Raw genomic sequence first — 12,668 nt, forward strand, 5'->3', positions numbered from 1 at the left:
TATCCACCAGGAACTCTACTATCCCCATTTCTGTGCAGGTACATACAAAGCACCACCTAGCCCAGACAGAACTGAGCTGACTGCCGTCCTTTGGCAAAAACTGACTGTTGTGCCCTCCTAAGTCAGTAACCAGACCCAACTAGGACTCCATTAGTTTCCAGAGTATGATTTATGGCAGTGACAGCGTGCTAATGATTCTCTTGCACTTTCTATATACTCAATCAGGATGGAGGTATCCGCCTAACTTTCTGCCAGGAAAGATGTTGACAGTTTGCTCAGAAATGTTCTTGCAACTCACAACTATAGCATGTCATTTAGTCTTCCATTCCAAAGCAATGTCTAAGGAAGACACTGTCTGAACCTGCTGTGACACAAATCCTGGTAGAGCCAGAACAGTCCTGTCTATTGGCCATAAACCAGTCAACATGTGCCAGTGCACCCTGAGGTGCCAATTGCAGTTTCATTGTCAATGTAGCTTGAGTTTTGCAAAGGCACTGGCATCAATCAGCTGGTTAGTACTGGGAGATACTAAGATGGCTGATGCCATTAGTTTTCTCTTTCCTGGTGACTTTTCTGAGGAGACTACATCAACATCATTGCTCCAGATACTATTTCAGTCAGAGTATAAAGATTTAGTACTCCCAAGTGGTGCTTCATCCCCTCACTCATAAGTACCTCAATAATCTTATCCACAAGGATATCCTTTTAGTCTGCTACTGCAATTCCAGGGCATTATTTCCCATTAAAATGAACCATATCATCATCATAGGCACCCAGGTTTTCTGAGAGCTCTCTTCTTTCTGTCTTGAATTCAGCCCAGTGGATGGCTTGGTTTTTCACTGGATCAAAATGTTGGTGCAACTTGGCCACAACTGTGTTCCAGTTGGCTAGCTGCTTCTCCATCAAATATTCAATAGCATCAAATGCTAGACTAGTTAGCCTCAGGATAAGGCATTGCATAACCTGATCCTGATGTCAATTATTCCAGGCAATAATTTGCTGGAACTTTCTTAGGGAGTGGTCTTGGTCTTCCCTTGAACACATGAGATGACGTTGATATTGTCACAGCAATGGGAACACATAGTCTCGATGCAAATCTCTCATGAGTGTGTCTCAGACTGGACCATTCAATATACCTTGCATGTGGGGAGCCCCACACTCAGATGAATATCAGCTCTTGATTTGAGGTTTCTGAATGGCAAGATGTGGACAACATTTCACCAGTAAGCTCTGTTGGACCCACGACCACTGCATGACTGATAGTTGCCTTAGCCACTCACCTCTATTCTCAGAGATGACTCCTGACACCCCCATTCATTTAGTAAAGACCAAGGCATATGTTGCTTTGCTGTTGCTGAACATCCTCCACCAATTTTACTTCACTCTTTGCCAACCAATGATATCTCATCCCTGAATATTGTCTCAGTGTTTAGTTGTTTATATTCATGGAAAGTTTCGTTATCCTGTACCAGGCTGTATTCTCCTTCTCCACTGAGTACTCGCCGTCTCACCTATTGGTGAGACAATTCACATTGATGGAACTCATCCACAAATGACACATAGCTTCTAACTCTCAGAAGGCTGGGTGCTTCCCTTCATGAAGAAGCTATCTTTTGCTGCACCACTTCTTAAGTTGTTGCAGAATGTTTCATCACCTCACCTGCTGGCAAAACATCTCTTGTTGGTGGAGCTCGTCCATCAACATTGCCTTGTGGCTTGCTCTTGGCTCAGATAGAAACCTCTCCTTGTGGAATGGTTTTTCGCTAGTCTACCAGGTAACAATATTATTGGCGAGAACTTGCAGTTTAGCCTGCTACCCTCAGTGTTTCCTGGCTCTGTCCTTAGGGTGCCAATAACCAGGGTTGTAGTTTGACATCCCCATCTGGCACACCTCTGTGGTTCTCATAGAAATTGCCACACTCAGTCTTGGACACTTCAGCCTATCTACTTGCCCAATTATTCTCAGTCATGCAGTCTCCATTGCTGATGCTCAGCGTCATTGGAAGAGCTTCATGGGGCTTTATGGATGCCATGGTTAGCCTACATTCCCATCCCAGCCTCACATCTGAAGCATGATGGTGGCAATGGACCTTTGAAGCACTGGGAAAATTCCAAGATTCAGGAAAGAACTTCCCACAGATCTGGCCACCCTATTCACATACTGCCTTACCCCTGTCCTTATTTCTTGATCTCTCAGATCATACTCGTTTGTGCCATAGGAAATTTTACTTTTACATTAGCAGTAACTCAAAAATATTCACTGGAATGTAGACTAATCTGGTATCATTCACCCTCTTGAGGATACTACATATTATGCAACCACTGTATAATCTGGGTAAAACACCAAAATCTCACCTTCCTTGCTACTCTCTGATATTTTCCAGCTCGTAGGCCACATAAACAAGAGGCTCTAGGATATTGAGTATGAAGTCTGTTTCTTCCCACTCTGAAAATTAAAGTCCTCCGGTGGGATAACAATAAGTCTTCGGATTTATATTGCTAAAATCAGGGGTTTGATTCCCTTCGGTGGACACAGCAGATAGCCCAATGTGGCTTTGCTATAAGAAAACACCCACCCACATATTTTTGAAAACTAAAATGTCACACAAGAAAAGAGACACGAAACCAATACACACATGTCAAATATTTAATGAAAAACATAACAATACGAAACAATACACTACAACACAAGACAAAGTAAAGCAATACGAAAAGCAAGCGTACAATGTGTGTGTCCGTGTGGTAGTGTTAAAATAAATGAGAAGAACTTTCTTGAAGCTCTCACTAGTTACAATGCAATTCCTGTGATTTAATGTTAAGTAAATAAACTGAAAACATTCCCATAAAGTTAAAATCCAAATCCGTTGGAAAACTAAGTAAAGCTTAGATGTTATTGTAAGTCCACTTTTGCGCCGACTCCCTTGGAAACCAGAATTGTCAAGAATCAAAAGCAAAACATGTTATTAATACATTTTCTTACAATGAACGTCTAAATTGAATACCTCAAGAACTCTAAAACCTCTCAGAGTCTTAAACGAAGGAAAGAAAGAAAATCAGTAGAGACCTTCATTGAGGATCTGCTGAAACTTTCAAGCCACAAAATCAGTGAAAATGTGATGCCCTAGGGGCAAACCTGGCTTTCAGTATGATAGTAAATATATGTAACTTAATACATAGAAATCCAACATCTGTGCCTGCACACACAATGAGTGAGCATGCTGTGTGTATGTACAAATCATGGCTGCCCTTAGCCACTATCCAATTTGCCAACAAAAAAAACAACAAAAAACAGTTGTTTCTCTAATCATGTAACCAGTCATCTTTCGTGTAGGAAAACACAGATAACTGCTTAATTACTAACACACCCATAGCATATTTATCATATAATTTTATTTGTTGGTTTGTTTTTAAGCACAAAACTACACAACGAGCTACTTATGTTGTGTCCACCACGGGTATCGAAACTCGACTTTTAGTATCACAAATCTTTAGACTTACTGCTGCGCTATTGGGGATTCTTTTAAAAGAGAATATTGAGTAACTTATTTGAGCACCTCATTATGCTCAAAAAGAGAACTACAATAAATACAATAATTTAAAACATGTTAAAATTTAACTAAGCAAGTGAAAAATACACAATACAGTCATGTACTACACCAACAGATGCAGATATATTCTCATAGAGGGTAAAAGAAACGTAGGCCAGAAATTCCAACAGCATTAGTGCAGCTCTGTGAAGGGATAGGTCTAACTGTTCTGAGTTATTCATTATATATATACATGCAACCCATTTTCAATATTGTTATTACTATGTTTGTAGAGCAAAGCCACATTGGGTTATCTGCTGTGTCCACCGTGGGGAATCGAACCCCAGATATTAGAGTTGTAAGTCCATAAACTTACTGCTCTCCTACCAGGGACATTCAATATTGTATTATTAGTTACAAGGACCACGGTTCAGACACAAATATGTTGAATAATTTGATAAAAAAATTGAGATGATCTGTTACATCTACAGATTGTAGGAGTTCATTAATTACAAAATGTATGGATACTCTATGGTAGCCTGACTTTCTTGTCTAAGTCATAAAAACTTTAAACAAGAAATCTGACATAGAATAAGGCGAGTTCTTTTTTTTCTGCACTGATTACAAGTTATTCCTTCTAAATGTAAAACGTTTCCTGAAAGTACGATGTTGTTACACATTTTAATATTGAACTTTTGGTATACTCACAGGCTTATCGTTTATATAACTTGCTATCTTATACTAGCTTTTTCCCTTTTCATAAAGCAAGCAAAATAATTCAGGTTTCAGTGAATTACAAGTCTCTATAAGCCTATGCTGGTACCTGTTTAGTTTACATTCTTCGTGCAAAGCTACACTGTACATAATGGCTAGTACTCTTAGACTGATAGACCGGAGGGATGTCAGCTGGTCAACAGCACTCACCATCAGCTCTTGGGATACTCTTGTTTAACCCAATAGTGGGATTTGACCATTACTCTTATAGTTCACCCATACTCCAATATGAAAGCCTAATTTTGTGGAAATGAGAAGTGAATCAAGAATCTTCAGATTCACAGTCCATGCAAAATAACCACTAAGCCTTGTTAGCCAATAATGGTGTCAAGAAACTTGAAAATTCATTGGACTTACAGGGCTGTAGATTAAATCAATAAGCTTACAGTTTATTTCGGAAACAGATATTTGTTTTTATTTTTATAATTCATTCCGATCTTCTTCAGACTTAGAAACAATTGTATTTACATTTTGTGACTTCAAGTGGGAATTTATAATATTGTAAGCTATATTCTTAACACTGCAATTTATTTGTTGGTTAGAAGGATCTATGGGTCAATGATAATGCAATGTGATGTTAAGTTAAGGTTAGTTCTAGAAATATCTAGAACACTGGTATATTATATGTATATATATATATACGAGGTCCTGTGAAGCGTCAAGTGAGTTGTGCTATTTTGTACAAGTACATTTGAATATTACATGGAGTGTAAATGTAAGCCTAAGCAATTTACAAAAGATTGAAAGTAGTTTAATATTGTAGAAACATCTAAAGGAGAAAATAAACTGATTTCGTCTTATAAAGTGGAGTGAACGTTAATTTATTTTCACTTGATAATTTTAAAAGAACCCGCAAAGAAAGAACAAACTACAGCAAAAACTTTGAAACAAAAAATATAGTATGATGTTATAGTTCACAGTTAACGGATATGACATATACTCTGGATTTAAAATATGATGATAATTAATTACACACACACACATATATATATATATACAAATCATTTGTAACATTAAAACTGAAGAAGAGATTTACCGAAATAATTATGTAAAATTTTGTACCATACCTATTATGGTCCAGTGTGTGTGGTATTCAGGTATGTTTATTTTAACAGAAAAGTATAATGTATCCGCAATATACTGCACTTCCAGGAAATGTTATATAGAAAATAATTTCTAACATAGATAACAAGCTTCCTAGTGACTCAGCAGTAGGTTAATGGGTTTATAAAGCTTAAAATAAGAGTTTGGTATCTATGGTGGGCACATCATAGATAGCCCATTGTGTGGCTTTGTACTTAACAACGCTTACAGTTAACAAAAAAAAAACAACAACAAAAAAAAAAACATAACTGAAGAGATGAACAAAATCTGTATTCAAACTGTTAATATTACTGGAGTAGTTACCTAAACTGGCGAACTTCAGTATTTGGTATTGACATTAACTGGAGCAGATTGTAAACAAAAATACAAGAATCATAATGATATCACACTTTTAAGTCAAATTAAAGTCCTGATGTGATTCACCTAACTCCTAGAATACCTACATTAACGATCTTTCCTATTATACAAATTCGAACGAGAGAACTACTCGATTCATACTAACTTGTTGAAGTCTCTGTACCACCCATTGAAGTTAGTATGACCTCTCTGCAGGAGGACATGACTCACTAACAAAGAAACAAGGTCAAGGAAATGTTACACAGAACAATATTTGTAGAACGTACAAGATATGGAATTAAGTACAGGCTATAAACTTTCCATCTCTGATATACAAGGTCGTTATTAGTCACGTGCAGAACACTTGCAAGTAAATATATAGACAAAATTATCAGAACTTACAGTATGTTTGATAGTTGTTAAGCGCAGAGCTATACAAAGAGCTATCTGTGCTCTGCCCACCATGAGCATCGAAATCCGAATTTTAAAGTCGTAAACCTGCAGACGTACCACTCAGCCACTAGGGGGCCAAGAACTTACAGATATGTTACAACAGCAGAAGCCACAATGTATTGCACTAGTAAATCATCCAAAGTGTAGACCAATACAACAAGGCCTAACACAAAAATCATCTTCGTGTCAAAGTGAGAAAGTATCTTGTTTGTCAGTACGAATCACACATTCTCTAAAAAAATAATTTCTCCTCAAGCTTTAAACAATATTAGAGAATTGAAAAATCACGATCTACTAAATAAATTGTAAATATAAACACATGACACTATGGTTTGTTTGTTGACTTTCGCGCAAAACTGCTCGAGGGCTATATGAACTAGCTACCCCTAATTTTGAAGAAAAAGACCAGTTGGAAGAAAGTTAGTGAACAACATCCACCGCCAACTCTTGGGCTACTCTTTACCAATAAATATTCGGATGGAACATCATATTGGAACGACCCCACGGCTGAAAGGGCATCAAAATATGATGTTCCATCCCCAGTCCCACCAAACATGTTCGCTCCTTCAGCCGTAGGGCGTTATAAAGTGACGGTCAGTCCCACTAGTCGTTGGTAAAAGAGTAACCCAAGAGTTGGCGGTGGGTGGTGATGACTAACTGCTTTCCCTCTAGCCTTCCTCTGCTAAATTAGGGACGGCTAGCGCAGATAGCCCTCGTATAGCTTTGCGAGAAATTCAAAGCAAACAAACAAACCTGAAAGGGCGATCATTTTTGCTGATAGAATTCGAGCCAGCTACCCGCAGATTGCGACTCGAGCGCCCCCTAACCACCAGCTCATGCGAGATCCTACATGGCAGTAAAGGAAGAGTATAAGTTGTAGTCTAAGGTAATTGTTAAACACCATTGTTTCTTCTATTCATTTACGAGTTGATATTAAAAACACGCAAAAACTGTTAATTTACATCGATAAACCTAAAATTTTATCCACTATTGAAGTAAACTTTGAAAAATTCACAAGAAGCTTTCGATGTGATTGTATCAATTATTTGATCGTTTTTTAAATGTTTCGTCTCCTTGTGGGTCAAGTTCTCAGACTTACATTGTTAAAATCTGTAATTCGACTCCCCGGGGTGGCCATAGTGCGGATAGCCCATTTTATAGGTTTGTAGTAAGAAAACAATAACAGATATGTTTCGTTGCCCCTCGTCCATACTCAACATTACATATGAATATTTTATTTTATACATTCCCTATATAACTGAAGTGTTCTTTCATAAATGATTCAAGCAGAGTTTTCGTGTTGAACTTTTGAAAAGTCGTCCTTTCCACCTGAAATTGGACCTCAAGGACTTTCTCCTCAAGTGTACTTTGAACTATACATTGCTGCCCATTTCATCTTTGTTCAGTTGAAGGTTTGTTTGTATGTGTCTATATATAAATAATAAGCATAATGTATTCCTAATGTATATTTTATTATACATCTCTGAATATAATGTATATGTATAATGTGAAACATTTGAAGTTAAAATGTTGCAACTTCTGGACGTTTCAACTCTTTATAAATATAATAGAAAGTGAAAATAAAGTAGTTTCTGGGTGTATAACTGTTATTATGTGTGCAAAAGGCTTGAGTACGTTTGTTAACAAAACAAATTGTCATTTCCTGTTTATGTTGAAGTAGAAATTTCTCAATTAATTTCTACCACAGGGATTTTGTTTGTAATTAAGCACAAAGCTACACTTTTTTCTTTAATTTTAATGTCTGGTGAATTGGCCCCCCAAGTGGCACAGCTGTATGTCTGCGGACTTACAACGCTAGAAATACAACGCTCTGTGCAGAAATTCAAAAACAAACAAACCTTGTTAGAAGGAATCCACGTGCCTTTGAATATTAATCCTACTGTTACTAAAACTGTTCCTAAGTTTCTTAAATTTGTCTTTTTGCTTAATCATATTTAGTCTTCAGTTTAGATCCCCTCCTCCTCTAGACATTAGTTACTCACTTATTTATATATGTGTCTTAGTGTACATAAATCTGCTAGCATTGGAAAACACCAAAGAGTTGTTGTTGTTTGAAGTTAAGTACAAAGCTACACAATGAGCTATCTGTGCTCTGCCCACCACTGGTATCGAAACCCGGATTCTAGCGTTGTAAGTGACCTTTGAGCGACCTTGTGGCCATGATAAATATTCTGGTTAAACGTATAGAGTCGTATATGTATCTTTTAGTAGAAATACTAAGCCACGTTACACATGATAAAAACTACGTATTAATTTTTACGTTTGTCTTTCATTTCGGTAATTTAAATATTCAATTCACCAGTTTGTTTGAAGTTAAGCACAAAGATATACAACGGGCTAGTTATACTATGCCCACCACAGGTATCGAAACCCGATTTCTAGCGTTGTAAGTCCGCAGACATACAGCTGTGCCACTGGGGAGCCAATTCACCAGACATTGAAATTAAAGAAAAAGTTTATGAAAACACAAGCACACGTAAACATAAAATATGTTTAATATTAGTAATAAATTGGAGTACAATTTCTGTCTTATCACATTCCGTTAAAAATAGTAATACCAAATTAATTAGCCAGAAAGACCCCCTAACTGGAAAGACACTTTAATCAACTCAATTTCACGTAAACACATGTGCCATAATGTGTGACATACTTACACCCCTCCCTTCCATTCCATTCTCTCTCTCAAACAAAAAAAAAAAAAGGAAAGGAAAGAAAAAAAAAGACAACATTCCAAGCACGATGACAAAAAATGTTAAGATATGAAAATCAGGCATTTGTCTATTGGTTAGAGTAGAAGGTCAATAGTCCATCTTGGCCAATGGCTAAAATGTTTATCACTCGAAATTGGCCAAGGAAAAAGGGGGCGATTTTCCTCCTGCTTTTTCCCGCCGATTGGTTAAGTAAAGTATTATGAGACTTCTGTTGCAGTTAGGATAGATCCTTGAACCCTGAGCACGTGCTGTTTACGCGTTTGTAATCCATTGAACTGTTTGTGCTGCTTTCTTACTGCTAGTGAAAAGTGTTAGAACTGTGGTTTACTAGGCCTTTTTGCAGAGTAATATTATTCTAACTTTAAGGTATGTAGCTTTAAGTGTAAGCATTTTCAGTGCTAAATTAGAGTTAATTTTAATTTTATGATTTCATTGATATAGGCATGAACGTCGAAAGTTTTTCTTTTCTTTTCAGGTTCCACTGAGTATTTTCACACAACTTCTAGTACGTTGATTATTTTTGGCAGCGATGCAAGAATGCTTATTTCGGTGGACCCCTACCGACATGACATGATAATTGCTTCAACCCTGACTAAAATAGTATTCGTTGTTCTTGTGACCAGTTTAGTTAAGAGTTCACAAGGTAATTAAGGTTATTTGTTATGTAAGTCACTTTGCACTTGAAATCGAACATTCGCTATTATTCAGTGTTAGCGAATTTTATAAAGATCTACCTTCAAAGAAGTTTAAATTTTGTTGTGAAAACTATAAGCTATAATTATATGTAAAGTAGGGTATGCTAGTACAATAGCTATTGAACTTTTATTTATTTTGTGTTTGGTTAAACTTAATCAGTTATTTTCAGAGTTCAAGCTTTCAAAAAAATTAAAGCTGTTAAGTATAAAACGTTTGTATTCGTTGTTTATAGTAATATGGTGACAAGCTAAACCAAGTATTTATCTTTATATCTTATGGTATCTTTATTATTTGCCTACGATAAAAAAATAATTGTTTCCAGTTCTACGGATTATTAATAATAACAGTTTAAAGGAGGTACAATAGTCTCGTTGAACCAGTGAATGCAAACTCTTCGTAATTAGCAAGCAACTGAAATTTCAGCGGAAAAAACATTGGTGTGTGAAAATACGCTTTGTATACGTCACAGAAACAATGAGGGGATTATATTAGTCCAAAGTTTCACGAATTAGCATGTTTTGGGTAACATTTTTAAGGCTTCAAATTAAGATACTTCATGGATAAATATGTTAAATTTTAGGATTAGGTTAGATTTGTAAATAAGAAATTACATTATATGTTGCATTCTTCTGACGCTCGAAGAATTTGATCCACCATGATTATCTGTTGTAAAATATTACCATTAAAAGAAACATTAATTGCGACGTGTTCCGAAACGGAAATTAATTTTCCATCATCACGCTAAAATATGTGGCATGGCCTGAACTGATGGTTATATTATATACATGCAAAGTAGCAAATAAACGTAACGTAGCAAGAGTAAGAAATCAAATACTAAAGCATGCCTTTTAATAACTACGCACAGCACCACTATCACACAGACATATTGAGAATAATATCACATTTCCTGAACAACATGATGGATGAGTCAATGCTTCGGCTGGTCTGCAAACAAAGCCGCCTTGTTGTACTCCTTAAATTTAAGGCGAAACTTTATATCGCTACATACTCCTATTACAGTTACTAGTCACGGTTACAAAAATTAAAGCTGATTATTATGTTTTTAATACAACCAAATATCTAACTTTTGTGTTAAGCAAAAGTTTAATCTACAATTTAAGATGGGAGGTTTATTAAAAAAGAAGAGAGAGAGAGAGAAAGAGGCCTAAATGATAGATTAAATGTCGCGTTGGAATTCGTTTCAGACCACCACGACCAGCTAAAACCAGTATGAACCGCCTACACCCCAGTGCCCTTTGACCTGTCATCTGTGTTAGTTACTAGTACTACACTTCGTAATATACTGACTATGTTGAAATAACTTCAGCGTCACATTAGTAGATATATTACTTCTATTGTGACTACTGAAATTATGTTAAAATGGCTTCAGTAGTCAAAAAAGTTGAAATTCTTCAACTTGTTAGATGCACTTAAAATTTTCCATTAAGTAAATTGTGTCTTAAATATTAACAGATGCGTGTAATCCGAGTACTTCAGTACATGTATATATTGTACACTCTGTAATGACGTTTCCTTTTTATTTTGTTTGTGGCTGATATTCTTTAAAAACCAAGAAAAAAAGTATAACCTTAATTTGTCATCATTACTGTTTATATAAGGATTATTTTTATACCTTTATCTGTTTAATTATATCTCTAGATCTTATAAGTGGAAAATTGATCGTCCAACAAGATGGTAAAACTAACCAGAGTAGTATAGTTTCTACCGATGTAAATACCACGCTGGTCTTGGTACTAAATGACGTCAATAGGCATTTACAAACAGCGAAGTTATCATTTACCTGGACAATAGAGGACAAACCATTTGTGGATGTAGGTTCAAACTTAAGCTACGTATTTAGCACTCCAGGTAACCATACTGTCCATGTCGTCGTTGTTGCAAAGTTACCACCTCGTGGGGACCCAAAAGATTCCAACTACAGTGATGATGATGATATGTTCATGTGGGGATTCTTCAGTGAGCAAATAGTTGCGAAAGGTTGGTGGTTTAATAATAATAATGTTTTGTGTGTTATAACCCGTTGAACTTTGCATATTTCACCTAAAGCTGTTTGATAAAAAAACAAAAAACGATTGTTTGTTTTAGAGCGAAGCCACATTGGGCTATCTTCTGGGTCCACCGCAGAGAATCAAACCCCGGATTTTAGCTTTGAAACAAACGACCGACACTTACAGCATGCATTTTTCTAGGTTATTATGCAACTACATTTTAGAAAGTAGTCAAAAGACTTAGGGATATGGTTAATTGTTGAGGAAGGGGTGAATAATTATATTTGAAATTTTGGTGTGCGATTTAAAGGTTACACTTTTTAACCTGCAGCAAAATCTTTGTTGGGACATTGCCTGTAATGTTTTTTTTAGATGACTTGTATATCATGGGACTATATAATTAAAGAAAATTAGGGGTTTAATGCTCAGTTATCAGAACGAGCCCTAATGTTAAAGTACTTGAACAGTTTGTAAACATTTGAAACTTCAATTAAGCTATTTGGACTTGTCTAGAGTTTTTAGCATACTGCAAGGCGAAGACGGATTGATGTTATAGAAAAATGAAGGTGTCACAGTGTGATTTTTAAATTTTTGTGAAAATGCAGGAAATCTAGGGTGGATGATCTTGTGTTAAAACCCCAGTACACCACCAGTATTTCATCATAAATGTGCATCAAAGGCCAACTTCAAGTGGGTGCCAACCAGCCATAGCGTTTGCGATAAATCTTGTGTAAATTACGTGTTTGTAAACAACTATTTGCATTTCTAGCATACCATTGCATTTGGTGTATGCATTTTTTGTGGCGGTCTGGTACTTATAATAATTATTGTAATGTGTACTGATTCACAGATCACGAATTGCTTCTATGTGCAAACTAAGTACAAAATTGTGCTGCAGTCTAGGATATATATAGTTGTCATAGCTAACTCGTAATTCATGGACATTGATATCTTTCGAAAACAAGTTGTTTGCACCTCTACCGTTTGATAAGCTCTTACGTCAGTTGCCGGTCAATTTCGAATCAAAGTCGGCCATC

General features: G+C 36.3%; 1 protein-coding gene across 1 annotated transcript in view; it reads left to right on the top strand.

Annotated features, from left to right (window-relative positions):
* Window positions 1–9,131: 9,131 nt before the first annotated feature.
* The window catches only part of LOC106469719, a 9,277-nt gene continuing 5,740 nt past the window's right edge, over window positions 9,132–12,668 (top strand). The window contains exons 1-3 of the mRNA XM_013930232.2: window positions 9,132–9,292; window positions 9,402–9,569; window positions 11,282–11,620. Coding sequence (XP_013785686.1) covers window positions 9,464–9,569; window positions 11,282–11,620 — 445 coding nt within the window. The 5' untranslated portion in view covers window positions 9,132–9,292; window positions 9,402–9,463. The remainder of the gene's footprint in view (window positions 9,293–9,401; window positions 9,570–11,281; window positions 11,621–12,668) is intronic.

Source organism: Limulus polyphemus, unplaced genomic scaffold, assembly GCF_000517525.1.
Source record: "Limulus polyphemus unplaced genomic scaffold, Limulus_polyphemus-2.1.2 Scaffold3629, whole genome shotgun sequence".
NCBI lineage: Eukaryota > Metazoa > Arthropoda > Merostomata > Xiphosura > Limulidae > Limulus > Limulus polyphemus.